At 60.7% G+C, this 27,404-nt stretch overlaps 3 protein-coding genes and 1 long non-coding RNA gene across 7 annotated transcripts; all 4 read left to right on the top strand.

Moving 5' to 3' along the window:
• Nucleotides 1-289: 289 nt before the first annotated feature.
• LOC139999372 (uncharacterized) lies at nucleotides 290-3,889 on the top strand. Of its 2 annotated transcripts, XM_072027270.1 has the most exons (4): nucleotides 290-1,908; nucleotides 2,013-2,992; nucleotides 3,131-3,363; nucleotides 3,650-3,888. In XM_072027270.1, exons 1-3 carry the CDS (start codon nucleotides 714-716, stop codon nucleotides 3,320-3,322), a joined length of 2,367 nt encoding a protein of 788 aa, XP_071883371.1. In that variant the 5' UTR covers nucleotides 290-713; the 3' UTR covers nucleotides 3,323-3,363; nucleotides 3,650-3,888. The 2 variants fall into 2 exon arrangements, with proteins under 2 accessions (XP_071883371.1, XP_071883370.1); XM_072027269.1 differs by having other exon boundaries at nucleotides 2,013-3,363; nucleotides 3,650-3,889.
• A 2,595-nt stretch (nucleotides 3,890-6,484) lies between these two features.
• LOC139999367 (uncharacterized) lies at nucleotides 6,485-10,859 on the top strand. Of its 2 annotated transcripts, XM_072027263.1 has the most exons (4): nucleotides 6,485-8,935; nucleotides 9,040-10,019; nucleotides 10,158-10,390; nucleotides 10,677-10,859. In XM_072027263.1, exons 1-3 carry the CDS (start codon nucleotides 7,741-7,743, stop codon nucleotides 10,347-10,349), a joined length of 2,367 nt encoding a protein of 788 aa, XP_071883364.1. In that variant the 5' UTR covers nucleotides 6,485-7,740; the 3' UTR covers nucleotides 10,350-10,390; nucleotides 10,677-10,859. The 2 variants fall into 2 exon arrangements, with proteins under 2 accessions (XP_071883364.1, XP_071883363.1); XM_072027262.1 differs by having other exon boundaries at nucleotides 9,040-10,390.
• A 6,020-nt stretch (nucleotides 10,860-16,879) lies between these two features.
• On the top strand, nucleotides 16,880-18,600 carry LOC139999373 (uncharacterized). The gene is made up of 3 exons (XR_011804762.1): nucleotides 16,880-17,068; nucleotides 17,207-17,439; nucleotides 17,726-18,600. It is a non-coding gene; the product is annotated as an uncharacterized lncRNA (long non-coding RNA).
• Nucleotides 18,601-20,495: 1,895 nt separating this feature from the next.
• On the top strand, nucleotides 20,496-27,091 carry LOC113840512 (uncharacterized). Of its 2 annotated transcripts, XM_038167121.2 has the most exons (3): nucleotides 20,496-24,739; nucleotides 24,844-25,823; nucleotides 25,962-27,091. In XM_038167121.2, exons 1-3 carry the CDS (start codon nucleotides 23,545-23,547, stop codon nucleotides 26,151-26,153), a joined length of 2,367 nt encoding a protein of 788 aa, XP_038023049.2. In that variant the 5' UTR covers nucleotides 20,496-23,544; the 3' UTR covers nucleotides 26,154-27,091. The 2 variants fall into 2 exon arrangements, with proteins under 2 accessions (XP_038023049.2, XP_027303057.3); XM_027447256.3 differs by having other exon boundaries at nucleotides 24,844-27,091.
• The last annotated feature ends 313 nt before the right edge of the window (nucleotides 27,092-27,404 follow it).

Genomic DNA, 27,404 nt, shown 5'->3' with positions numbered 1-27,404 from the left:
GAGACACTGATGTGCTGCTGCTGCAGGAGGAGACTTGAAGGTGCTGCTGCTTCGAGGTGCTGAGGAGCGGGCAGCCTCCATGCCGGTGGCTGAGCTGAGCATGCTCCTGTTCATTAGCGCTCTCCCCTTCCTCTCTTTTTCTGGAGGTGGAGAGAGAGAAACGCACAGATCTCTTTCTTTCCCGGTAGGAAATGGAAGAGCCTTGAATCTACATATTGGCCAGATTCTGCCTGGCGCCCTTGGGACTGGGGATCTGTGTTGATCTGCAAGAAAGAGCAATCGTCAGCACAGCAAATCCCCGTGACCTTGTGTCTATCAGCATCGTCCCAATCCCTCTCTAGAGCTGTGGGCTGGCCAAGCTGTGTGTTGGATGGTGAAAGTGGGAAATGGGAATGGGTTGGGAAAGGATGAGTGCGCCGAGAAATCCTTGCTGGGCTGGGAAGACTTCCTTGGGGTGGAAAGGCATTGGGCTCGGCAATGAAAGAGATGGGAAATGTGCCCGGGGTTTGAAAGCATTGGGAAGCAAAAGCCTTGGGATGGGCAATGGCTCCTGGGATGGGAAAGCCTTGGGATGGGAAGTCTTGAATGGGGTGGGTACCATTCCCTGGGGAAGGAAATACTTGGAAAAGTCCTCCAAGAGAGGGGAATTCTTTGGGACGAGATCTCTTTGGATGAAGGGAAAAATCTGCTTGTGTTGATGGGAAATCTTTTGTATGGGAATCTGTTATCTTGTGAGCTTGTCAGGATGGGAAATGACCATGAGGATGAAAGCTGGTCCTGGGCTGGGAAATGCTCAGGACGGGCAAGAGGCGGTGTGGAAGCGTGGTGGGCATGGCAAGTGCTGCGTGGGAGGGCAAGCCTGCTGGGGATGGCCAAGTCTTGCGCTGGGCAGCCTGCTTGGCTCCAAAGCCTGCAGTCCTCCCCAAGATGTCGGCGAGGGGCTGGTCAGCCGTTGGGACGGAACGGCCGTTGCGCGGGTTCCCCAAGCAACCGCCCCACTCTCCAGCCACCATGGCAGGTCCAGCAGCCGGCTCCCGCTCCTCCCGGGGCTGCGGCCCTGCTGGCGAGCCCAGCGCCCCAGAGCTCAGCCCAGCGCCCTTTTTCCCACAGAGGGTTTCCCCAGACGGCTTCTGCGGCTTGCGCAGACGCAAAACTCCCCCTTCGTCGTGTCAGCCGTGCCGCCAACGGTGGCTGCCTGGCTGCTGCCCTCCCTCCCCGGAGCGACGGCGCTGCCCTTGCAGCCCCTGCAGGTACCCACCCTCCCCTCCGCGCTGCCCCAGGCCACCGTCTGGCACGTGGTGCCGGGGGTCCAGGGGCAGGTGCTGCAGCTCCCCGCCGGGGTGCAGCTGCCACCTGGGGGGCACCTCCCAGCCCAGGGGCACCACCTGCAGCTTGGGCAGCTCCCCGCCATGGGGCAGCTCCCTGCTGGGGGGCAGCTCCCCGCTGTGGGGCAAAACCTGCAGCTGGTGCAGCTCCCAACCATGGGGCACCAGCTGCAGCTGGTGCAGCTCCCCGCCGTGGGGCAGCTCCCCCACACCGCTCCTCCCTGTGCCCCCGTCCATCAGTGGGGACAGCCCATGGTGACGGGGACACTGGTGCCCCACCATGCGCTGGGGCTGGGGCCCAGGGCCGTGCTCCATGGGGAGCTCCTGCACCCCGCAGGCACCTGCCTGTTGCAGGCCCCCGCCCAGCGCAACCCCCCGCCACCCCTCGTCCCGGGGCCTCCGCTGCGGGGGCAGGCGCTCCCCACGCCCCGCACCCTGAGCAGCAGCCGGGGGCAGCTGCCGGAGCCCTGCTTGCACGCCGTGGGGCTCAGCGAGGACCAGGGGCCCCCGCTGCCCGGCCCCACTCCCCCCGAGCCTGCCCAGGCTCCAAGGACCGCCAGCACCCAGACGGCGACGCCCGACGGTGAGTTTGGGGCTGGCACAGCCGGCCGCTTGTGGCCCCACACCCAGGGGCCACGGGAAAGCTGACATCGCCCGTCTTGGGGGATTTTCTTGCTTCGTCCTCAGCGGCGACAGCCCCGCAGGTGCCTGAGGAGCCCCCGCAGCTGCCCGAGCTGGGCCCCGATGCCTTGGCCGAGGCCTTTCCAGAGCTGGCAGGGGACAGCCAGCAGCTGCAGCACGTGCAGGACGAGCTCCTGGCCCACCTGGACATCCCCATCCCCGACATGGAGGAGCTGCTCAGCTGGCTCGATGCCGTGGAGCCCCAGGACGCCTTCCGCGATTTGCCCAGCAGTCCTGCCCTCAGCCGCTTCCTCTCCCAGCTGCCCGACCTCTGCGAGGACATCGAGGAGCCGAGCACGCAGGGACTGGAAGCCACAGGAGCCCTCGGTGAGGTCCCCTCAAGCCCTGGGGTGCGCCCCGAGAAGCTTGAGGGTGGGCTGTCGCTGCAGTCCCCCGTCGTGCCAGCAGTGAGCCCCCCCCTCAGCCCTGCAGCCAGTCCCCTGCCCAGTGCGCTTAGGAGCCCCCTACCCAGTCCACCCCTGAGTCCCCCCAGGAGCCTCCCTGACACCCAGGTCCTCAGTGCCCTTAGTAGAGCCCTGCCCCAACCCCCCCAGCGTTCCCTCAAGACCCGCCCCAACCCCAAGGTCCCCAGTGCCCTTAGGAGAGCCCAGCCCAAATCCCCCCCGAGTTCCCCCAAGAAACGCCCCAACCCCAAGGGCCGCAGTGACCATAGGAGACCCCTGCCCAAACGCCCCCTGGGTCCCCTCAAGAGCCCCCTGGCTGCCCCTGCGTCCACCGGCACCGAGCGGGGGGCCAAGCGCCCCGCGCCCAGCAGCACCCCCGGGACAGCGCAGAGCTGCCAGCACAGGAGGCCGACGACAGAGAACCCCCCCCGCAAGGAGAGGAAGATGCTGCCGGGCCAGGCTGGCCAAGGCCGCAAGAGACCGTGCCAGGGGAAGACGCGTGGCAGCAGCACGGTGGCTGGCAGCAGCAGGGAAGCAGGCAGCAGCGGGCAGCAGCTGGCGATCAACAGCACCACGGCACCGGTGAAGAGAGCGCGAAGCCCGGGGGCTGCAGGGGGGCAAGGAGCAGCGGCACCAGCTCCCCGCAGAGCGCGGCTGCTGCCGGAGACTCCGAGTGGGGAGCCCCGTGCCGTGCGGCCCCAGGACAGGCTCTGTCCCCAGGCCAGCGGGGCCAAGACGCTGGAGGAGTCGGTGCCCATCACGCCGCAGCAGCGTCCCGAGCGGGAGCGCCTGAAGAAGCTGGCCCAGGAGGAGCGTCAGCGGGCGGCCCACCAGATGAAGATCGGCCCCGTGCAATTCTTCGTGCAGCGGCAGAAGGACCACGCCAGAGCCTACTCTTACGGCTACCCGTGACCGACCTCGGGCTTCTCCTCGACGGCCCCCGCAGCACCCAGGCAGGCACAGAGACCTCTGCAGGCACCTGCTCCAGCTTCAGCCATGCTCCTCAGCCCTTGCCCCTCTCGCTTGCCCTCTCCCCTCTCTCGTGCTGGAGCTAGGGGATGAGCTTGCCACTCTCAGGGATGGGCAACGGGGGCAATGGAAAATGCGTGGCTCACCGAGGAAGGTGGCAATGGGAAGCTGGGGAGATGCTGGCAGCGGCTGGGCTGGGAAAGCTTGCCCATGGCAACTGCTGCTTGGGACACCAAAGGGCTGAGAGACAAGACTTGCTTCTTCTTTCAGGGCATTGCTCTTCTTTCCTGCCTTCTGGATTAAATTCCTCTCCTTACGTGGTCACTCAGCAAGGCCTCTGCCTGCAGCTCTTCTTGCACTGCGATGCCAAGGGGATTTCATGCAGCCCGCTCCCGCTGCCCATGCTCAGGCCGTGCATGGATGTGGGCATGGCCAGCACGGACGGCAGAAGATGGTTGGATGGATGGATGGATGGATGGATGGATGGATGGATGGATGGATGGATGGATGGATGGATGGGAGTTGGGAATTGAGCCTTGGGAGCAGCAATGGGAGGTGGCTGGGATAGGAAATGATCAGTGGGATGGGAAGTGATGATGGGGATAGGAATTCATTGTTATGGGAAAAATGGGTTTTATTTTTATTAAATTTAAATTTGTTAATTTTCATTTAATTTGTTGGTTTTATTATTTATTTCATTAAATCCACTTTATTGACTGTGTTGTACAGTATGGCATTGTTTTCTTATTATAAAATTATAAGTATTCGTATTTAATAGTATTAAATATTTTTATATATTGATATATTATAAATTGTACATATCATTATTTATCATTTTGTTTGTTTCTCTTCCTTTTCTACCCTATTAAACTCTCCTTATCACAACGCACTGGTTTGGACTTTATTTTTCCTTCCGAGTCGTTGCGCATTCACTCCGGATGGGGGGACATTAGCGAATGCCTGTGTGCTTCAGATCCAACGTCACCTTTGCCCTCAGCTCAAGATCCATCTTTGCATCTGTTGTTGTGAAACAATGTTAACAACCAAAAAAAAAAAAAAAAGTTTATGTACTTCCTAGCAGCAGCTGTACATTTCCCGGGGTCTGCTCTCTGCATTTGGAAGACCTTTCCATGCTCTTCCGCCCCTTCAGGAAGAAATGTCTGGTTCTAGGAAAATGCATCTTGACCTGATGCAAAGCTGTGACGCAGCCTGCAGCCCCTGCAAGCCCTGGGATTGTACCTGCAGCCCCTCCAACAACTCTGATGTTCCCTGCATCGACTTCAACCACTGCGGTGGGACCTGAGGCCCCTCAAAGCCCTGTCACTCGCCCTGCAGCCCCTCGAGCCCCTGGCATGTTCCCTGCAGCCCCTCCAAGCCTGGCACAGGCCCTAAGAGCTGGCTCCGGGGACTACCCCGCTGCTGTCTCAGGCGCCAATACACACAAGGGGAAGGAATGCATGCAGAAGTCATCTCGTTTCGGAAGGGCAGAAAGTCCTCCCAAGAAGGGGAAGGAGCAAGAGGAAGGCGAGGCAGGCTCCCCCAAGGTAGGGCCATCCCAGGGAACAGGAGGCTGTTGGAAAGGAGAGCAGAGAGCAAAGCAGCAGCAAGCAGGTGATCCCCATCCCTGGGCGAGCTGCGAGCCATGGGACAAGATTGCAGCTGTCCTCCAGGCGAGCACATTGTCAGCTGGCTGCTGCGCTGCTGGGATAGCAGCTGCGGGAGCCTGGCAGCAGAGGGCAGGGAAGCCAAGCAGCTGGGATCCTTCTCTGGGGAAGGGGGCACTGAGCAAGCGCTTGCAAACGGGGCACAAGCCCTCAGCCTCTGGAGGCGGCGCCTGGCAGGCGTGAAGGAAAGGGATCCCTTCAAGGAAGATGCTGTGGGCTTGCTGAGGCTCGAAGAACAGGCGCTGCTGGCTGCTACCAGCGTGCTGCAGCAGCGGCAAGAGAGAGCAAAGCGTGGTGGTTTTCCTCAGCTGGGCAGCTGAGCTCCAGCACAAGCGCTCTCTCCCTGCCCCTCCTCCAACGCCAAGGGGAGAAAAGAGGCTGGAAAGGGCTCAAGGGCTGCCAGAAGGACAGGGAGATCACTCCCCAAGGAGCGTCACGGGCAAAGCAGGCTCAGCACAGCCTGTTCCAGTCCAGCGCGGGGCCTGCTCCTGCGGGGGCTCTCCACAGGCCGCGGCCTCCTCCAGGCCACAGCCACCTGCTCCACCGGGGGCTCCTCCAGCCACAGGGGGGCTGCAGCGTGGAGATCTGCTCCACGGGGGACCCATGGGCTGCAGGGGGACAGCCTGCTCCACCAGGGGCCTCTCCCTGCACAGGCCGCAGGGGAACTGCTGCTGGGAGCCTGGAGCACCTCCGGCCTCCTGCTGCACGGCCCTTGGGGGCTGCACAGAGCTTTGCCACTCCTCCCTGAGCCAGACGCTGCTGGGCAGCAGCTTTTGTTCCCTTTCTTAGATGGGCTCTCCCCCAGGCGCAAACATCATCCTTTTGCTCTGCGTTCTGGGCAGCAGCGGGTGGGTCCCTCCTGGAAGGAGCCTCCTGGAAGCGGCCCTGAGCTCCCATGGGGCAGCTGCTGCATTCTCCTCACAGAGGACAGCCCTGCAGCCCCCCGCTCCCACAGCCTGGCCACGCAAACCCAAGCCAAGACACCGAGCGAGCCTCCCTGATTGCCAGGCAGCAGCTGGCTCAGCCTGGGACCCCAGGCCAGTGCCCACAAGACTCTCCTGGGCCTTCCAAAGCAAGCCTTGTGGGGACGGAGCACCCACAAAGAACGGACTCACACAACAGGACTCCTTGCCAACACCGCCTCACAGACACCTGGGCCTTGAGCGGGTAGCTCCCCTTGAGCGAGCTCATTTCCTTCCCAGGAGCTGAAATGTGCCGTTTCGGGGGCATTTGGGGGCTACAGCGTGCTGCTAAGAGGGATGCTGGAGCTCCTGCAGGGCAGTGCTTCCACTAAGGCAAGGCCTTTTCTGCATCTTCTAGTGTCCTGCAAGCGAGGATGCTTGGGGCACACAAGAAGCTGGCAGGGGACACAGCTGCAGGGATTGCAGGGATTCCTAAAGTCATAGCCAAATCCAAGAAGGAGAGGAGGACGTGATGCTTTTGATAGAAAGGAGCTGGGTTTGGGGGCAAAATCCGTCCCTTTTTCTATCCCGGAGACACCCAAGGGCATAGGACAGCAGCACTGCAGGGCAGCAAGAGATGCTGTGCATTTCTCTCGTCGCCCTGAGACAGCCACTGGGTGACGATGGTGCCAAGCGTCTTGAAAGAGACCTTGCTTTCTCAGGCGCAGGTGTCCAGCTGCATGCCAAGGCAATCCCTGGCTCCCAGGCGCAGTTGCCAGGCCCAAGGCCGAGCTCCCCTGCGAACCCCCAGCCCAGCAGACCTTGCTCCTGGCGTTGTGGAGCAGCCATTTCACGGGAGCCTTTTCTCCTGGCAGTCAGCTTAGCGCCGTAAGCTCTGCCAGCGGGACGCCTGAGAGCCGTGGGAGCTCAGCAGAGAGTCCCTGTCAGCCTTGGAGCTCACAAAGGTGGGTGGCCACAAGTGCCCTGAGCGTCCAGCTCGCATTGAGGACTGCTGCTGGCACTCGAGGCGTGGAGGTCGGCATGGTGCAATGGGAGACGCCACTGTCCTGCTGGTGGGACAAGAGACACTGATGTGCTGCTGCTGCAGGAGGAGACTTGAAGGTGCTGCTGCTTCGAGGTGCTGAGGAGCGGGCAGCCTCCATGCCGGTGGCTGAGCTGAGCATGCTCCTGTTCATTAGCGCTCTCCCCTTCCTCTCTTTTTCTGGAGGTGGAGAGAGAGAAACGCACAGATCTCTTTCTTTCCCGGTAGGAAATGGAAGAGCCTTGAATCTACATATTGGCCAGATTCTGCCTGGCGCCCTTGGGACTGGGGATCTGTGTTGATCTGTAAGAAAGAGCAATCGTCAGCACAGCAAATCCCCGTGACCTTGTGTCTATCAGCATCGTCCCAATCCCTCTCTAGAGCTGTGGGCTGGCCAAGCTGTGTGTTGGATGGTGAAAGTGGGAAATGGGAATGGGTTGGGAAAGGATGAGTGCGCCAAGAAATCCTTGCTGGGCTGGGAAGACTTCCTTGGGGTGGAAAGGCATTGGGCTCGGCAATGAAAGAGATGGGAAATGTGCCCGGGGTTTGAAAGCATTGGGAAGCAAAAGCCTTGGGATGGGCAATGGCTCCTGGGATGGGAAAGCCTTGGGATGGGAAGTCTTGAATGGGGTGGGTACCATTCCCTGGGGAAGGAAATACTTGGAAAAGTCCTCCAAGAGAGGGGAATTCTTTGGGACGAGATCTCTTTGGATGAAGGGAAAAATCTGCTTGTGTTGATGGGAAATCTTTTGTATGGGAATCTGTTATCTTGTGAGCTTGTCAGGATGGGAAATGACCATGAGGATGAAAGCTGGTCCTGGGCTGGGAAATGCTCAGGACGGGCAAGAGGCGGTGTGGAAGCGTGGTGGGCATGGCAAGTGCTGCGTGGGAGGGCAAGCCTGCTGGGGATGGCCAAGTCTTGCGCTGGGCAGCCTGCTTGGCTCCAAAGCCTGCAGTCCTCCCCAAGATGTCGGCGAGGGGCTGGTCAGCCGTTGGGACGGAACGGCCGTTGCGCGGGTTCCCCAAGCAACCGCCCCACTCTCCAGCCACCATGGCAGGTCCAGCAGCCGGCTCCCGCTCCTCCCGGGGCTGCGGCCCTGCTGGCGAGCCCAGCGCCCCAGAGCTCAGCCCAGCGCCCTTTTTCCCACAGAGGGTTTCCCCAGACGGCTTCTGCGGCTTGCGCAGACGCAAAACTCCCCCTTCGTCGTGTCAGCCGTGCCGCCAACGGTGGCTGCCTGGCTGCTGCCCTCCCTCCCCGGAGCGACGGCGCTGCCCTTGCAGCCCCTGCAGGTACCCACCCTCCCCTCCGCGCTGCCCCAGGCCACCGTCTGGCACGTGGTGCCGGGGGTCCAGGGGCAGGTGCTGCAGCTCCCCGCCGGGGTGCAGCTGCCACCTGGGGGGCACCTCCCAGCCCAGGGGCACCACCTGCAGCTTGGGCAGCTCCCCGCCATGGGGCAGCTCCCTGCTGGGGGGCAGCTCCCCGCTGTGGGGCAAAACCTGCAGCTGGTGCAGCTCCCAACCATGGGGCACCAGCTGCAGCTGGTGCAGCTCCCCGCCGTGGGGCAGCTCCCCCACACCGCTCCTCCCTGTGCCCCCGTCCATCAGTGGGGACAGCCCATGGTGACGGGGACACTGGTGCCCCACCATGCGCTGGGGCTGGGGCCCAGGGCCGTGCTCCATGGGGAGCTCCTGCACCCCGCAGGCACCTGCCTGTTGCAGGCCCCCGCCCAGCGCAACCCCTCGCCACCCCTCGTCCCGGGGCCTCCGCTGCGGGGGCAGGCGCTCCCCACGCCCCGCACCCTGAGCAGCAGCCGGGGGCAGCTGCCGGAGCCCTGCTTGCACGCCGTGGGGCTCAGCGAGGACCAGGGGCCCCCGCTGCCCGGCCCCACTCCCCCCGAGCCTGCCCAGGCTCCAAGGACCGCCAGCACCCAGACGGCGACGCCCGACGGTGAGTTTGGGGCTGGCACAGCCGGCCGCTTGTGGCCCCACACCCAGGGGCCACGGGAAAGCTGACATCGCCCGTCTTGGGGGATTTTCTTGCTTCGTCCTCAGCGGCGACAGCCCCGCAGGTGCCTGAGGAGCCCCCGCAGCTGCCCGAGCTGGGCCCCGATGCCTTGGCCGAGGCCTTTCCAGAGCTGGCAGGGGACAGCCAGCAGCTGCAGCACGTGCAGGACGAGCTCCTGGCCCACCTGGACATCCCCATCCCCGACATGGAGGAGCTGCTCAGCTGGCTCGATGCCGTGGAGCCCCAGGACGCCTTCCGCGATTTGCCCAGCAGTCCTGCCCTCAGCCGCTTCCTCTCCCAGCTGCCCGACCTCTGCGAGGACATCGAGGAGCCGAGCACGCAGGGACTGGAAGCCACAGGAGCCCTCGGTGAGGTCCCCTCAAGCCCTGGGGTGCGCCCCGAGAAGCTTGAGGGTGGGCTGTCGCTGCAGTCCCCCGTCGTGCCAGCAGTGAGCCCCCCCCTCAGCCCTGCAGCCAGTCCCCTGCCCAGTGCGCTTAGGAGCCCCCTACCCAGTCCACCCCTGAGTCCCCCCAGGAGCCTCCCTGACACCCAGGTCCTCAGTGCCCTTAGTAGAGCCCTGCCCCAACCCCCCCAGCGTTCCCTCAAGACCCGCCCCAACCCCAAGGTCCCCAGTGCCCTTAGTAGAGCCCAGCCCAAATCCCCCCCGAGTTCCCCCAAGAAACGCCCCAACCCCAAGGGCCGCAGTGACCATAGGAGACCCCTGCCCAAACGCCCCCTGGGTCCCCTCAAGAGCCCCCTGGCTGCCCCTGCGTCCACCGGCACCGAGCGGGGGGCCAAGCGCCCCGCGCCCAGCAGCACCCCCGGGACAGCGCAGAGCTGCCAGCACAGGAGGCCGACGACAGAGAACCCCCCCCGCAAGGAGAGGAAGATGCTGCCGGGCCAGGCTGGCCAAGGCCGCAAGAGACCGTGCCAGGGGAAGACGCGTGGCAGCAGCACGGTGGCTGGCAGCAGCAGGGAAGCAGGCAGCAGCGGGCAGCAGCTGGCGATCAACAGCACCACGGCACCGGTGAAGAGAGCGCGAAGCCCGGGGGCTGCAGGGGGGCAAGGAGCAGCGGCACCAGCTCCCCGCAGAGCGCGGCTGCTGCCGGAGACTCCGAGTGGGGAGCCCCGTGCCGTGCGGCCCCAGGACAGGCTCTGTCCCCAGGCCAGCGGGGCCAAGACGCTGGAGGAGTCGGTGCCCATCACGCCGCAGCAGCGTCCCGAGCGGGAGCGCCTGAAGAAGCTGGCCCAGGAGGAGCGTCAGCGGGCGGCCCACCAGATGAAGATCGGCCCCGTGCAATTCTTCGTGCAGCGGCAGAAGGACCACGCCAGAGCCTACTCTTACGGCTACCCGTGACCGACCTCGGGCTTCTCCTCGACGGCCCCCGCAGCACCCAGGCAGGCACAGAGACCTCTGCAGGCACCTGCTCCAGCTTCAGCCACGCTCCTCAGCCCTTGCCCCTCTCGCTTGCCCTCTCCCCTCTCTCGTGCTGGAGCTAGGGGATGAGCTTGCCACTCTCAGGGATGGGCAACGGGGGCAATGGAAAATGCGTGGCTCACCGAGGAAGGTGGCAATGGGAAGCTGGGGAGATGCTGGCAGCGGCTGGGCTGGGAAAGCTTGCCCATGGCAACTGCTGCTTGGGACACCAAAGGGCTGAGAGACAAGACTTGCTTCTTCTTTCAGGGCATTGCTCTTCTTTCCTGCCTTCTGGATTAAATTCCTCTCCTTACGTGGTCACTCAGCAAGGCCTCTGCCTGCAGCTCTTCTTGCACTGCGATGCCAAGGGGATTTCATGCAGCCCGCTCCCGCTGCCCATGCTCAGGCCGTGCATGGATGTGGGCATGGCCAGCACGGACGGCAGAAGATGGTTGGATGGATGGATGGATGGATGGGTGGATGGATGGATGGATGGATGGATGGATGGATGGATGGATGGATGGATGGATGGATGGATGGATGGGTGGAAGAATGGGAGTTGGGAATTGAGCCTTGGGAGCAGCAATGGGAGGTGGCTGGGATAGGAAATGATCAGTGGGATGGGAAGTGATGATGGGGATAGGAATTCATTGTTATGGGAAAAATGGGTTTTATTTTTATTAAATTTAAATTTGTTAATTTTCATTTAATTTGTTGGTTTTATTATTTATTTCATTAAATCCACTTTATTGACTGTGTTGTACAGTATGGCATTGTTTTCTTATTATAAAATTATAAGTATTCGTATTTAATAGTATTAAATATTTTTATATATTGATATATTATTAATTGTACATATCATTATTTATCATTTTGTTTGTTTCTCTTCCTTTTCTACCCTATTAAACTCTCCTTATCACAACGCACTGGTTTGGACTTTATTTTTCCTTCCGAGTCGTTGCGCATTCACTCAGGATGGGGGGACATTAGCGAATGCCTGTGTGCTTCAGATCCAACGTCACCTTTGCCCTCAGCTCAAGATCCATCTTTGCATCTGTTGTTGTGAAACAATGTTAACAACCAGAAAAAAAAAAAAAAGTTTATGTACTTCCTAGCAGCAGCTGTAGGTTTGCCGGGGTCTGCTCTCTGCATTTGGAAGACCATTCCATGCTCTTCCACCCCTTCAGGAGGAAATGTCTGGTTCTAGGAAAATGCATCTTGACCTGATGCAAAGCTGTGACGCAGCCTGCAGCCCCTGCAAGCCCTGGGATTGTACCTGCAGCCCCTCCAACAACTCTGATGTTCCCTGCATCGACTTCAACCACTGCGGTGGGACCTGAGGCCCCTCAAAGCCCTGTCACTCGCCCTGCAGCCCCTCGAGCCCCTGGCATGTTCCCTGCAGCCCCTCCAAGCCTGGCACAGGCCCTAAGAGCTGGCTCCGGGGACTACCCCGCTGCTGTCTCAGGCGCCAATACACACAAGGGGAAGGAATGCATGCAGAAGTCATCTCGTTTCGGAAGGGCAGAAAGTCCTCCCAAGAAGGGGAAGGAGCAAGAGGAAGGCGAGGCAGGCTCCCCCAAGGCAGGGCCATCCCAGGGAACAGGAGGCTGTTGGAAAGGAGAGCAGAGAGCAAAGCAGCAGCAAGCAGGTGATCCCCATCCCTGGGCGAGCTGCGAGCCATGGGACAAGATTGCAGCTGTCCTCCAGGCGAGCACATTGTCAGCTGGCTGCTGCGCTGCTGGGATAGCAGCTGCGGGAGCCTGGCAGCAGAGGGCAGGGAAGCCAAGCAGCTGGGATCCTTCTCTGGGGAAGGGGGCACTGAGCAAGCGCTTGCAAATGGGGCACAAGCCCTCAGCCTCTGGAGGCGGCGCCTGGCAGGCGTGAAGGAAAGGGATCCCTTCAAGGAAGATGCTGTGGGCTTGCTGAGGCTCGAAGAACAGACGCTGCTGGCTGCTACCAGCGTGCTGCAGCAGCGGCAAGAGAGAGCAAAGCGTGGTGGTTTTCCTCAGCTGGGCAGCTGAGCTCCAGCACAAGCGCTCTCTCCCTGCCCCTCCTCCAACGCCAAGGGGAGAAAAGAGGCTGGAAAGGGCTCAAGGGCTGCCAGAAGGACAGGGAGATCACTCCCCAAGGAGCGTCACGGGCAAAGCAGGCTCAGCACAGACTGTTCCAGTCCGGCGCGGGGCCTGCTCCTGCGGGGGCTCTCCACAGGCCGCGGCCTCCTCCAGGCCACAGCCACCTGCTCCACCGGGGGCTCCTCCAGCCACAGGGGGGCTGCAGCGTGGAGATCTGCTCCACGGGGGACCCATGGGCTGCAGGGGGACAGCCTGCTCCACCAGGGGCCTCTCCCTGCACAGGCCGCAGGGGAACTGCTGCTGGGAGCCTGGAGCACCTCCGGCCTCCTGCTGCACGGCCCTTGGGGGCTGCACAGAGCTTTGCCACTCCTCCCTGAGCCAGACGCTGCTGGGCAGCAGCTTTTGTTCCCTTTCTTAGATGGGCTCTCCCCCAGGCGCAAACATCATCCTTTTGCTCTGCGTTCTGGGCAGCAGCGGGTGGGTCCCTCCTGGAAGGAGCCTCCTGGAAGCGGCCCTGAGCTCCCATGGGGCAGCTGCTGCATTCTCCTCACAGAGGACAGCCCTGCAGCCCCCCGCTCCCACAGCCTGGCCACGCAAACCCAAGCCAAGACACCGAGCGAGCCTCCCTGATTGCCAGGCAGCAGCTGGCTCAGCCTGGGACCCCAGGCCAGTGCCCACAAGACTCTCCTGGGCCTTCCAAAGCAAGCCTTGTGGGGACGGAGCACCCACAAAGAACGGACTCACACAACAGGACTCCTTGCCAACACCGCCTCACAGACACCTGGGCCTTGAGCGGGTAGCTCACAATGACCGAGCTCATTTCCTTCCCAGGAGCTGAAATGTGCCGTTTCGGGGGCATTTGGGGGCTACAGCGTGCTGCTAAGAGGGATGCTGGAGCTCCTGCAGGGCAGTGCTTCCACTAAGGCAAGGCCTTTTCTGCATCTTCTACTGCCCTGCAAGCGAGGATGCTTGGGGCACACAAGAAGCTGGCAGGGGACACAGCTGCAGGGATTGCAGGGATTCCTAAAGTCATAGCCAAATCCAAGAAAGAGAGGAGGACGTGATGCTTTTGATAGAAAGGAGCTGGGTTTGGGGGCAAAATCCGTCCCTTTTTCTATCCCGGAGACACCCAAGGGCATAGGACAGCAGCACTGCAGGGCAGCAAGAGATGCTGTGCATTTCTCTCGTCGCCCTGAGACAGCCACTGGGTGACGATGGTGCCAAGCGTCTTGAAAGAGACCTTGCTTTCTCAGGCGCAGGTGTCCAGCTGCATGCCAAGGCAATCCCTGGCTCCCAGGCGCAGTTGCCAGGCCCAAGGCCGAGCTCCCCTGCGAACCCCCAGCCCAGCAGACCTTGCTCCTGGCGTTGTGGAGCAGCCATTTCACGGGAGCCTTTTCTCCTGGCAGTCAGCTTAGCGCCGTAAGCTCTGCCAGCGGGACGCCTGAGAGCCGTGGGAGCTCAGCAGAGAGTCCCTGTCAGCCTTGGAGCTCACAAAGGTGGGTGGCCACAAGTGCCCTGAGCGTCCAGCTCGCATTGAGGACTGCTGCTGGCACTCGAGGCGTGGAGGTCGGCATGGTGCAATGGGAGACGCCACTGTCCTGCTGGTGGGACAAGAGACACTGATGTGCTGCTGCTGCAGGAGGAGACTTGAAGGTGCTGCTGCTTCGAGGTGCTGAGGAGCGGGCAGCCTCCATGCCGGTGGCTGAGCTGAGCATGCTCCTGTTCATTAGCGCTCTCCCCTTCCTCTCTTTTTCCGGAGGTGGAGAGAGAGAAACGCACAGATCTCTTTCTTTCCAGGTAGGAAGTGGAAGAGCCTTGAATCTACATATTGGCCAGATTCTGCCTGGCGCCCTTGGGACTGGGGATCTGTGTTGACCTGTAAGAAAGAGCAATCGTCAGCACAGCAAATCCCCGTGACCTTGTGTCTATCAGCATCGTCCCAATCCCTCTCTAGAGCTGTGGGCTGGCCAAGCTGTGTGTTGGATGGTGAAAGTGGGAAATGGGAATGGGTTGGGAAAGGATGAGTGTGCCGAGAAATCCTTGCTGGGCTGGGAAGACTTCCTTGGGGTGGAAAGGCATTGGGCTCGGCAATGAAAGAGATGGGAAATGTGCCCGGGGTTTGAAAGCATTGGGAAGCAAAAGCCTTGGGATGGGCAGTCACTCCTGGGATGGGAAAGTACTTGGATGGGAAGTCTTGAATGGGGTGGGTACCATTCCCTGGGGAAGGAAATACTTGGAAAAGTCCTCCAAGAGAGGGGAATTCTTTGGGACGAGATCTCTTTGGATGAAGGGAAAAATCTGCTTGTGTTGATGGGAAATCTTTTGTATGGGAATCTGTTATCTTGTGAGCTTGTCAGGATGGGAAATGACCATGAGGATGAAAGCTGGTCCTGGGCTGGGAAATGCTCAGGACGGGCAAGAGGCGGTGTGGAAGCGTGGTGGGCATGGCAAGTGCTGCGTGGGAGGGCAAGCCTGCTGGGGATGGCCAAGTCTTGCGCTGGGCAGCCTGCTTGGCTCCAAAGCCTGCAGTCCTCCCCAAGATGTCGGCGAGGGGCTGGTCAGCCGTTGGGACGGAACGGCCGTTGCACGGGTTCCCCAAGCAACCGCCCCACTCTCCAGCCACCATGGCAGGTCCAGCAGCCGGCTCCCGCTCCTCCCGGGGCTGCGGCCCTGCTGGCGAGCCCAGCGCCCCAGAGCTCAGCCCAGCGCCCTTTTTCCCACAGAGGGTTTCCCCAGACGGCTTCTGCGGCTTGCGCAGACGCAAAACTCCCCCTTCGTCGTGTCAGCCGTGCCGCCAACGGTGGCTGCCTGGCTGCTGCCCTCCCTCCCCGGAGCGACGGCGCTGCCCTTGCAGCCCCTGCAGGTACCCACCCTCCCCTCCGCGCTGCCCCAGGCCACCGTCTGGCACGTGGTGCCGGGGGTCCAGGGGCAGGTGCTGCAGCTCCCCGCCGGGGTGCAGCTGCCACCTGGGGGGCACCTCCCAGCCCAGGGGCACCACCTGCAGCTTGGGCAGCTCCCCGCCGTGGGGCAGCTCCCCGCTGTGGGGCAAAACCTGCAGCTGGTGCAGCTCCCAACCATGGGGCACCAGCTGCAGCTGGTGCAGCTCCCCGCCGTGGGGCAGCTCCCCCACACCGCTCCTCCCTGTGCCCCCGTCCATCAGTGGGGACAGCCCATGGTGACGGGGACACTGGTGCCCCACCATGCGCTGGGGCTGGGGCCCAGGGCCGTGCTCCATGGGGAGCTCCTGCACCCCGCAGGCACCTGCCTGTTGCAGGCCCCCGCCCAGCGCAACCCCCCGCCACCCCTCGTCCCGGGGCCTCCGCTGCGGGGGCAGGCGCTCCCCACGCCCCGCACCCTGAGCAGCAGCCGGGGGCAGCTGCCGGAGCCCTGCTTGCACGCCGTGGGGCTCAGCGAGGACCAGGGGCCCCCGCTGCCCGGCCCCACTCCCCCCGAGCCTGCCCAGGCTCCAAGGACCGCCAGCACCCAGACGGCGACGCCCGACGGTGAGTTTGGGGCTGGCACAGCCGGCCGCTTGTGGCCCCACACCCAGGGGCCACGGGAAAGCTGACATCGCCCGTCTTGGGGGATTTTCTTGCTTCGTCCTCAGCGGCGACAGCCCCGCAGGTGCCTGAGGAGCCCCCGCAGCTGCCCGAGCTGGGCCCCGATGCCTTGGCCGAGGCCTTTCCAGAGCTGGCAGGGGACAGCCAGCAGCTGCAGCACGTGCAGGACGAGCTCCTGGCCCACCTGGACATCCCCATCCCCGACATGGAGGAGCTGCTCAGCTGGCTCGATGCCGTGGAGCCCCAGGACGCCTTCCGCGATTTGCCCAGCAGTCCTGCCCTCAGCCGCTTCCTCTCCCAGCTGCCCGACCTCTGCGAGGACATCGAGGAGCCGAGCACGCAGGGACTGGAAGCCACAGGAGCCCTCGGTGAGGTCCCCTCAAGCCCTGGGGTGCGCCCCGAGAAGCTTGAGGGTGGGCTGTCGCTGCAGTCCCCCGTCGTGCCAGCAGTGAGCCCCCCCCTCAGCCCTGCAGCCAGTCCCCTGCCCAGTGCGCTTAGGAGCCCCCTACCCAGTCCACCCCTGAGTCCCCCCAGGAGCCTCCCTGACACCCAGGTCCTCAGTGCCCTTAGTAGAGCCCTGCCCCAACCCCCCCAGCGTTCCCTCAAGACCCGCCCCAACCCCAAGGTCCCCAGTGCCCTTAGGAGAGCCCAGCCCAAATCCCCCCCGAGTTCCCCCAAGAAACGCCCCAACCCCAAGGGCCGCAGTGACCATAGGAGACCCCTGCCCAAACGCCCCCTGGGTCCCCTCAAGAGCCCCCTGGCTGCCCCTGCGTCCACCGGCACCGAGCGGGGGGACAAGCGCCCCGCGCCCAGCAGCACCCCCGGGACAGCACAGAGCTGCCAGCACAGGAGGCCGACGACAGAGAACCCCCCCCGCAAGGAGAGGAAGATGCTGCTGGGCCAGGCTGGCCAAGGCCGCAAGAGACCGTGCCAGGGGAAGACGCGTGGCAGCAGCACGGTGGCTGGCAGCAGCAGGGAAGCAGGCAGCAGCGGGCAGCAGCTGGCGATCAACAGCACCACGGCACCGGTGAAGAGAGCGCGAAGCCCGGGGGCTGCAGGGGGGCAAGGAGCAGCGGCACCAGCTCCCCGCAGAGCGCGGCTGCTGCCGGAGACTCCGAGTGGGGAGCCCCGTGCCGTGCGGCCCCAGGACAGGCTCTGTCCCCAGGCCAGCGGGGCCAAGACGCTGGAGGAGTCGGTGCCCATCACGCCGCAGCAGCGTCCCGAGCGGGAGCGCCTGAAGAAGCTGGCCCAGGAGGAGCGGCAGCGGGCGGCCCACCAGATGAAGATCGGCCCCGTGCAATTCTTCGTGCAGCGGCAGAAGGACCACGCCAGAGCCTACTCTTACGGCTACCCGTGACCGACCTCGGGCTTCTCCTCGACGGCCCCTGCAGCACCCAGGCAGGCACAGAGACCTCTGCAGGCACCTGCTCCAGCTTCAGCCACGCTCCTCAGCCCTTGCCCCTCTCGCTTGCCCTCTCCCCTCTCTCGTGCTGGAGCTAGGGGATGAGCTTGCCACTCTCAGGGATGGGCAACGGGGGCAATGGAAAATGCGTGGCTCACCGAGGAAGGTGGCAATGGGAAGCTGGGGAGATGCTGGCAGCGGCTGGGCTGGGAAAGCTTGCCCATGGCAACTGCTGCTTGGGACACCAAAGGGCTGAGAGACAAGACTTGGTTCTTCTTTCAGGGCATTGCTCTTCTTTCCTGCCTTCTGGATTAAATTCCTCTCCTTACGTGGTCACTCAGCAAGGCCTCTGCCTGCAGCTCTTCTTGCACTGGGATGCCAAGGGGATTTCATGCAGCCCGCTCCCGCTGCCCATGCTCAGGCCGTGCATGGATGTGGGCATGGCCAGCACGGACGGCAGAAAATGGATGGATGGATGGATGGATGGATGGATGGATGGATGGATGGATGGATGGATGGAAGAATGGGAGTTGGGAATTGAGCCTTGGGAGCAGCAATGGGAGGTGGCTGGGATAGGAAATGATCAGTGGGATGGGAAGTGATGATGGGGATAGGAATTCATTGTTATGGGAAAAATGGGTTTTATTTTTATTAAATTTAAATTTGTTAATTTTCATTTAATTTGTTGGTTTTATTATTTATTTCATTAAATCCACTTTATTGACTGTGTTGTACAGTATGGCATTGTTTTCTTATTATAAAATTATAAGTATTCGTATTTAATAGTATTAAATATTTTTATATATTGATATATTATAAATTGTACATATCATTATTTATCATTTTGTTTGTTTTTCTTCCTTTTCTACCCTATTAAACTCTCCTTATCACAACGCACTGGTTTGGACTTTATTTTTCCTTCCGAGTCGTTGCGCATTCACTCAGGATGGGGGGACATTAGCGAATGCCTGTGTGCTTCAGATCCAACGTCACCTTTGCCCTCAGCTCAAGATCCATCTTTGCATCTGTTGTTGTGAAACAATGTTAACAACCAGAAAAAAAAAAAAAGTTTATGTACTTCCTAGCAGCAGCTGTAGGTTTGCCGGGGTCTGCTCTCTGCATTTGGAAGACCATTCCATGCTCTTCCGCCCCTTCAGGAGGAAATGTCTGGTTCTAGGAAAATGCGTCTTGACCTGATGCAAAGCTGTGACGCAGCCTGCAGCCCCTGCAAGCCCTGGGATTGTACCTGCAGCCCCTCCAACAACTCTGATGTTCCCTGCATCGACTTCAACCACTGCGGTGGGACCTGAGGCCCCTCAAAGCCCTGTCACTCGCCCTGCAGCCCCTCGAGCCCCTGGCATGTTCCCTGCAGCCCCTCCAAGCCTGGCACAGGCCCTAAGAGCTGGCTCCGGGGACTACCCCGCTGCTGTCTCAGGCGCCAATACACACGAGGGGAAGGAATGCATGCAGAAGTCATCTCGTTTCGGAAGGGCAGAAAGTCCTCCCAAGAAGGGGAAGGAGCAAGAGGAAGGCGAGGCAGGCTCCCCCAAGGTAGGGCCATCCCAGGGAACAGGAGGCTGTTGGAAAGGAGAGCAGAGAGCAAAGCAGCAGCAAGCAGGTGATCCCCATCCCTGGGCGAGCTGCGAGCCATGGGACAAGATTGCAGCTGTCCTCCAGGCGAGCACATTGTCAGCTGGCTGCTGCGCTGCTGGGATAGCAGCTGCGGGAGCCTGGCAGCAGAGGGCAGGGAAGCCAAGCAGCTGGGATCCTTCTCTGGGGAAGGGGGCACTGAGCAAGCGCTTGCAAACGGGGCACAAGCCCTCAGCCTCTGGAGGCGGCGCCTGGCAGGCGTGAAGGAAAGGGATCCCTTCAAGGAAGATGCTGTGGGCTTGCTGAGGCTCGAAGAACAGACGCTGCTGGCTGCTACCAGCGTGCTGCAGCAGCGGCAAGAGAGAGCAAAGCGTGGTGGTTTTCCTCAGCTGGGCAGCTGAGCTCCAGCACAAGCGCTCTCTCCCTGCCCCTCCTCCAACGCCAAGGGGAGAAAAGAGGCTGGAAAGGGCTCAAGGGCTGCCAGAAGGACAGGGAGATCACTCCCCAAGGAGCGTCACGGGCAAAGCAGGCTCAGCACAGCCTGTTCCAGTCCAGCGCGGGGCCTGCTCCTGCGGGGGCTCTCCACAGGCCGCGGCCTCCTCCAGGCCACAGCCACCTGCTCCACCGGGGGCTCCTCCAGCCACAGGGGGGCTGCAGCGTGGAGATCTGCTCCACGGGGGACCCATGGGCTGCAGGGGGACAGCCTGCTCCACCAGGGGCCTCTCCCTGCACAGGCCGCAGGGGAACTGCTGCTGGGAGCCTGGAGCACCTCCGGCCTCCTGCTGCACGGCCCTTGGGGGCTGCACAGAGCTTTGCCACTCCTCCCTGAGCCAGACGCTGCTGGGCAGCAGCTTTTGTTCCCTTTCTTAGATGGGCTCTCCCCCAGGCGCAAACATCATCCTTTTGCTCTGCGTTCTGGGCAGCAGCGGGTGGGTCCCTCCTGGAAGGAGCCTCCTGGAAGCGGCCCTGAGCTCCCATGGGGCAGCTGCTGCATTCTCCTCACAGAGGACAGCCCTGCAGCCCCCCGCTCCCACAGCCTGGCCACGCAAACCCAAGCCAAGACACCGAGCGAGCCTCCCTGATTGCCAGGCAGCAGCTGGCTCAGCCTGGGACCCCAGGCCAGTGCCCACAAGACTCTCCTGGGCCTTCCAAAGCAAGCCTTGTGGGGACGGAGCACCCACAAAGAACGGACTCACACAACAGGACTCCTTGCCAACACCGCCTCACAGACACCTGGGCCTTGAGCGGGTAGCTCACAATGACCGAGCTCATTTCCTTCCCAGGAGCTGAAATGTGCCGTTTCGGGGGCATTTGGGGGCTACAGCGTGCTGCTAAGAGGGATGCTGGAGCTCCTGCAGGGCAGTGCTTCCACTAAGGCAAGGCCTTTTCTGCATCTTCTACTGCCCTGCAAGCGAGGATGCTTGGGGCACACAAGAAGCTGGCAGGGGACACAGCTGCAGGGATTGCAGAAGACACAAGCAAATGCAGACTTGGCTTGGGGACGCTTTCTGGTGGTAACTGCCCAACACAAATGACCTCCAGCAAGTCTACTGTGACGACTAAAGGAAAGCCACTGGTGTGGTTTAACCCAGCCGGCAGCTAAACACCACAGAGCCGTTTGCCCACCCTCCCCCCTCCCTTGTGCTTTCCAACAAAAGCTTTTCTCTTATTGTATGAAATCATCTGCAATAGATTAACCCTTGTCATTATTCCTATCTCAGGAATTAACTGTGACACCTGGGTAAGAGGTGAGCTTACTGTGACCCCAGGGAGAGCCTTCCTGTACTTAAAGGCAACCTATAGGAAAGCTGGGGAGGGGGTCTTCATCAGGGCCTGGAGTGACAGGACATGGAGTAATAGCTTCCAACTGAAAAGTTACATTTCTAATATATGTTAGGAAGAAATTCTTTACTGATAGGACTTCGCATCCTGTGCATCTGCCAACTTCTGCATCTTATGCTTGCCTCCCCTACTTAAGAGAGGATGCTGGAGTGCTGGGTGAAACACTCAGACCTTACGTAAGCAAAGCAAGACCTTAGCTTTTGCATTCAAAGATGTGCCCAGTATGTTCAGCTAAAACAACTTCTACCCTACAGCGTTTTGTTGCAAGTTCCAATTTCTGTCTCAGTTTCATGGACACCAAATTTTCCAGCAGGATTTCCGGGCCAGTGTTGTCTGTCTGGGATAGACTGCTTTGCTAGATCATCGTTCAGTGCTCCCTCTGCCAGGCACAGGCCTTTTTGTCTTAATCCCTTGTACGAAAACTTGCAGAGGTATATGGGGTAGCAGTCAGCAGTGTAAAAGAATGAGATATCCTGCCTTCATACACAGATATACAACACAACATGAAAGAGCTCAGCAAGGTCCAGCAAGGAAAGGAAGCAATGCAGGAGAAAGACAGGACAACAGGGACAATGGGGAGCATAAGGGAGGAGGCAGCCAGTGGCCTTAAAAACAAAGCCTAAAAAATAACTTCCAATAGCGGGACATAGTGAACTGGAGCTCTGGGGTCTGCATCTAGAGATGTCTTTTCTGTTTATCGTGCTGTTGTGGAGATGGGTCCTCTGGCTTTGGTCATGTTTTTTCATGTTCTGCAATTATCTCCCAAGAGATAATTGGGAATTTTCCGCCCTTGTTGGGCGGAAAGGTAGAGGTGTGCTCCAGAAACACAGTGACGGCAAGGAGTCCTCCACTTCATTCTTCCAGTTTTTTCCAGCTGGAAGCATTCATAGTTGTCAGCTGAATTGGTTTTGAGGAGTAGGAAACACAGCATTGCTGGATTTCTGCTTTCTCCTAGATCTTAGCAGACCACATTATGATAGTTGTTCTTGTTTTATGTTCTTATGATATGTTATGTTATTATCTATTTTTTCTATGTTATGTTATTTTATGTTCTTATGTTATGTTCTTACGTTCACAACAGAACTCATTTCCAGTACTGCCTCAGAGACACCTGGGCCAAAAAGCAGGGCCTTGAGCGGGTAGCTCCCCTTGAGCGAGCTCATTTCCTTCCCAGGAGCTGAAATGTGCCGTTTCGGGGGCATTTGGGGGCTACAGCGTGCTGCTAAGAGGGATGCTGGAGCTCCTGCAGGGCAGTGCTTCCACTAAGGCAAGGCCTTTTCTGCATCTTCTAGTGTCCTGCAAGCGAGGATGCTTGGGGCACACAAGAAGCTGGCAGGGGACACAGCTGCAGGGATTGCAGGGATTCCTAAAGTCATAGCCAAATCCAAGAAAGAGAGGAGGACGTGATGCTTTTGATAGAAAGGAGCTGGGTTTGGGGGCAAAATCCGTCCCTTTTTCTATCCCGGAGACACCCAAGGGCATAGGACAGCAGCACTGCAGGGCAGCAAGAGATGCTGTGCATTTCTCTCGTCGCCCTGAGACAGCCACTGGGTGACGATGGTGCCAAGCGTCTTGAAAGAGACCTTGCTTTCTCAGGCGCAGGTGTCCAGCTGCATGCCAAGGCAATCCCTGGCTCCCAGGCGCAGTTGCCAGGCCCAAGGCCGAGCTCCCCTGCGAACCCCCAGCCCAGCAGACCTTGCTCCTGGCGTTGTGGAGCAGCCATTTCACGGGAGCCTTTTCTCCTGGCAGTCAGCTTAGCGCCGTAAGCTCTGCCAGCGGGACGCCTGAGAGCCGTGGGAGCTCAGCAGAGAGTCCCTGTCAGCCTTGGAGCTCACAAAGGTGGGTGGCCACAAGTGCCCTGAGCGTCCAGCTCGCATTGAGGACTGCTGCTGGCACTCGAGGCGTGGAGGTCGGCATGGTGCAATGGGAGACGCCACTGTCCTGCTGGTGGGACAAGAGACACTGATGTGCTGCTGCTGCAGGAGGAGACTTGAAGGTGCCGCTGCTTCGAGGTGCTGAGGAGCGGGCAGCCTCCATGCCGGTGGCTGAGCTGAGCATGCTCCTGTTCATTAGCGCTCTCCCCTTCCTCTCTTTTTCTGGAGGTGGAGAGAGAGAAACGCACAGATCTCTTTCTTTCCCGGTAGGAAATGGAAGAGCCTTGAATCTACATATTGGCCAGATTCTGCCTGGCGCCCTTGGGACTGGGGATCTGTGTTGATCTGTAAGAAAGAGCAATCGTCAGCACAGCAACTCCCCGTGACCTTGTGTCTATCAGCATCGTCCCCATCCCTCTCTAGAGCTGTGGGCTGGCCAAGCTGTGTGTTGGATGGTGAAAGTGGGAAATGGGAATGGGTTGGGAAAGGATGAGTGCGCCGAGAAATCCTTGCTGGGCTGGGAAGACTTCCTTGGGGTGGAAAGGCATTGGGCTCGGCAATGAAAGAGATGGGAAATGTGCCCGGGGTTTGAAAGCATTGGGAAGCAAAAGCCTTGGGATGGGCAGGCACTCCTGGGATGGGAAAGTACTGGGATGGGAAGTCTTGAATGGGGTGGGTACCATTCCCTGGGGAAGGAAATACTTGGAAAAGTCCTCCAAGAGAGGGGAATTCTTTGGGACGAGATCTCTTTGGATGAAGGGAAAAATCTGCTTGTGTTGATGGGAAATCTTTTGTATGGGAATCTGTTATCTTGTGAGCTTGTCAGGATGGGAAATGACCATGAGGATGAAAGCTGGTCCTGGGCTGGGAAATGCTCAGGACGGGCAAGAGGCGGTGTGGAAGCGTGGTGGGCATGGCAAGTGCTGCGTGGGAGGGCAAGCCTGCTGGGGATGGCCAAGTCTTGCGCTGGGCAGCCTGCTTGGCTCCAAAGCCTGCAGTCCTCCCCAAGATGTCGGCGAGGGGCTGGTCAGCCGTTGGGACGGAACGGCCGTTGCGCGGGTTCCCCAAGCAACCGCCCCACTCTCCAGCCACCATGGCAGGTCCAGCAGCCGGCTCCCGCTCCTCCCGGGGCTGCGGCCCTGCTGGCGAGCCCAGCGCCCCAGAGCTCAGCCCAGCGCCCTTTTTCCCACAGAGGGTTTCCCCAGACGGCTTCTGCGGCTTGCGCAGACGCAAAACTCCCCCTTCGTCGTGTCAGCCGTGCCGCCAACGGTGGCTGCCTGGCTGCTGCCCTCCCTCCCCGGAGCGACGGCGCTGCCCTTGCAGCCCCTGCAGGTACCCACCCTCCCCTCCGCGCTGCCCCAGGCCACCGTCTGGCACGTGGTGCCGGGGGTCCAGGGGCAGGTGCTGCAGCTCCCCGCCGGGGTGCAGCTGCCACCTGGGGGGCACCTCCCAGCCCAGGGGCACCACCTGCAGCTTGGGCAGCTCCCCGCCATGGGGCAGCTCCCTGCTGGGGGGCAGCTCCCCGCTGTGGGGCAAAACCTGCAGCTGGTGCAGCTCCCAACCATGGGGCACCAGCTGCAGCTGGTGCAGCTCCCCGCCGTGGGGCAGCTCCCCCACACCGCTCCTCCCTGTGCCCCCGTCCATCAGTGGGGACAGCCCATGGTGACGGGGACACTGGTGCCCCACCATGCGCTGGGGCTGGGGCCCAGGGCCGTGCTCCATGGGGAGCTCCTGCACCCCGCAGGCACCTGCCTGTTGCAGGCCCCCGCCCAGCGCAACCCCCCGCCACCCCTCGTCCCGGGGCCTCCGCTGCGGGGGCAGGCGCTCCCCACGCCCCGCACCCTGAGCAGCAGCCGGGGGCAGCTGCCGGAGCCCTGCTTGCACGCCGTGGGGCTCAGCGAGGACCAGGGGCCCCCGCTGCCCGGCCCCACTCCCCCCGAGCCTGCCCAGGCTCCAAGGACCGCCAGCACCCAGACGGCGACGCCCGACGGTGAGTTTGGGGCTGGCACAGCCGGCCGCTTGTGGCCCCACACCCAGGGGCCACGGGAAAGCTGACATCGCCCGTCTTGGGGGATTTTCTTGCTTGGTCCTCAGCGGCGACAGCCCCGCAGGTGCCTGAGGAGCCCCCGCAGCTGCCCGAGCTGGGCCCCGATGCCTTGGCCGAGGCCTTTCCAGAGCTGGCAGGGGACAGCCAGCAGCTGCAGCACGTGCAGGACGAGCTCCTGGCCCACCTGGACATCCCCATCCCCGACATGGAGGAGCTGCTCAGCTGGCTCGATGCCGTGGAGCCCCAGGACGCCTTCCGCGATTTGCCCAGCAGTCCTGCCCTCAGCCGCTTCCTCTCCCAGCTGCCCGACCTCTGCGAGGACATCGAGGAGCCGAGCACGCAGGGACTGGAAGCCACAGGAGCCCTCGGTGAGGTCCCCTCAAGCCCTGGGGTGCGCCCCGAGAAGCTTGAGGGTGGGCTGTCGCTGCAGTCCCCCGTCGTGCCAGCAGTGAGCCCCCCCCTCAGCCCTGCAGCCAGTCCCCTGCCCAGTGCGCTTAGGAGCCCCCTACCCAGTCCACCCCTGAGTCCCCCCAGGAGCCTCCCTGACACCCAGGTCCTCAGTGCCCTTAGTAGAGCCCTGCCCCAACCCCCCCAGCGTTCCCTCAAGACCCGCCCCAACCCCAAGGTCCCCAGTGCCCTTAGTAGAGCCCAGCCCAAATCCCCCCCGAGTTCCCCCAAGAAACGCCCCAACCCCAAGGGCCGCAGTGACCATAGGAGACCCCTGCCCAAACGCCCCCTGGGTCCCCTCAAGAGCCCCCTGGCTGCCCCTGCGTCCACCGGCACCGAGCGGGGGGCCAAGCGCCCCGCGCCCAGCAGCATCCCCGGGACAGCGCAGAGCTGCCAGCACAGGAGGCCGACGACAGAGAACCCCCCCCGCAAGGAGAGGAAGATGCTGCTGGGCCAGGCTGGCCAAGGCCGCAAGAGACCGTGCCAGGGGAAGACGCGTGGCAGCAGCACGGTGGCTGGCAGCAGCAGGGAAGCAGGCAGCAGCGGGCAGCAGCTGGCGATCAACAGCACCACGGCACCGGTGAAGAGAGCGCGAAGCCCGGGGGCTGCAGGGGGGCAAGGAGCAGCGGCACCAGCTCCCCGCAGAGCGCGGCTGCTGCCGGAGACTCCGAGTGGGGAGCCCCGTGCCGTGCGGCCCCAGGACAGGCTCTGTCCCCAGGCCAGCGGGGCCAAGACGCTGGAGGAGTCGGTGCCCATCACGCCGCAGCAGCGTCCCGAGCGGGAGCGCCTGAAGAAGCTGGCCCAGGAGGAGCGTCAGCGGGCGGCCCACCAGATGAAGATCGGCCCCGTGCAATTCTTCGTGCAGCGGCAGAAGGACCACGCCAGAGCCTACTCTTACGGCTACCCGTGACCGACCTCGGGCTTCTCCTCGACGGCCCCCGCAGCACCCAGGCAGGCACAGAGACCTCTGCAGGCACCTGCTCCAGCTTCAGCCACGCTCCTCAGCCCTTGCCCCTCTCGCTTGCCCTCTCCCCTCTCTCGTGCTGGAGCTAGGGGATGAGCTTGCCACTCTCAGGGATGGGCAACGGGGGCAATGGAAAATGCGTGGCTCACCGAGGAAGGTGGCAATGGGAAGCTGGGGAGATGCTGGCAGCGGCTGGGCTGGGAAAGCTTGCCCATGGCAACTGCTGCTTGGGACACCAAAGGGCTGAGAGACAAGACTTGCTTCTTCTTTCAGGGCATTGCTCTTCTTTCCTGCCTTCTGGATTAAATTCCTCTCCTTACGTGGTCACTCAGCAAGGCCTCTGCCTGCAGCTCTTCTTGCACTGCGATGCCAAGGGGATTTCATGCAGCCCGCTCCCGCTGCCCATGCTCAGGCCGTGCATGGATGTGGGCATGGCCAGCACGGACGGCAGAAAATGGATGGATGGATGGATGGATGGATGGATGGATGGATGGATGGATGGATGGATGGAAGAATGGGAGTTGGGAATTGAGCCTTGGGAGCAGCAATGGGAGGTGGCTGGGATAGGAAATGATCAGTGGGATGGGAAGTGATGATGGGGATAGGAATTCATTGTTATGGGAAAAATGGGTTTTATTTTTATTAAATTTAAATTTGTTAATTTTCATTTAATTTGTTGGTTTTATTATTTATTTCATTAAATCCACTTTATTGACTGTGTTGTACAGTATGGCATTGTTTTCTTATTATAAAATTATAAGTATTCGTATTTAATAGTATTAAATATTTTTATATATTGATATATTATAAATTGTACATATCATTATTTATCATTTTGTTTGTTTCTCTTCCTTTTCTACCCTATTAAACTCTCCTTATCACAACGCACTGGTTTGGACTTTATTTTTCCTTCCGAGTCGTTGCGCATTCACTCAGGATGGGGGGACATTAGCGAATGCCTGTGTGCTTCAGATCCAAGGTCACCTTTGCCCTCAGCTCAAGATCCATCTTTGCATCTGTTGTTGTGAAACAATGTTAACAACCAAAAAAAAAAAAAAAAGTTTATGTACTTCCTAGCAGCAGCTGTAGGTTTGCCGGGGTCTGCTCTCTGCATTTGGTAGACCATTCCATGCTCTTCCTCCCCTTCAGGAGGAAATGTCTGGTTCTAGGAAAATGCGTCTTGAGCTGATGCAAAGC

Source organism: Anas platyrhynchos, chromosome 23 (genome assembly GCF_047663525.1).
Source record: "Anas platyrhynchos isolate ZD024472 breed Pekin duck chromosome 23, IASCAAS_PekinDuck_T2T, whole genome shotgun sequence".
In the NCBI taxonomy this organism is placed as follows: domain Eukaryota; kingdom Metazoa; phylum Chordata; class Aves; order Anseriformes; family Anatidae; genus Anas; species Anas platyrhynchos.
This window is presented reverse-complemented; position numbering and strand designations above follow the sequence as displayed.

Bases quoted from the DNA above. Each gene is read 5' to 3' on its own strand.
- LOC139999372 (XM_072027269.1), top strand. From the start codon at position 714: ATGGGAATCTGTTATCTTGTGAGCTTGTCAGGATGGGAAATGACCATG. The intron at 1,909-2,012 runs GTGAGTTTGGGG...CTTCGTCCTCAG, and splicing joins CCAGACGGCGACGCCCGACG to CGGCGACAGCCCCGCAGGTG.
- LOC139999367 (XM_072027262.1), top strand. From the start codon at position 7,741: ATGGGAATCTGTTATCTTGTGAGCTTGTCAGGATGGGAAATGACCATG. The intron at 8,936-9,039 runs GTGAGTTTGGGG...CTTCGTCCTCAG, and splicing joins CCAGACGGCGACGCCCGACG to CGGCGACAGCCCCGCAGGTG.
- LOC113840512 (XM_027447256.3), top strand. From the start codon at position 23,545: ATGGGAATCTGTTATCTTGTGAGCTTGTCAGGATGGGAAATGACCATG. The intron at 24,740-24,843 runs GTGAGTTTGGGG...CTTGGTCCTCAG, and splicing joins CCAGACGGCGACGCCCGACG to CGGCGACAGCCCCGCAGGTG.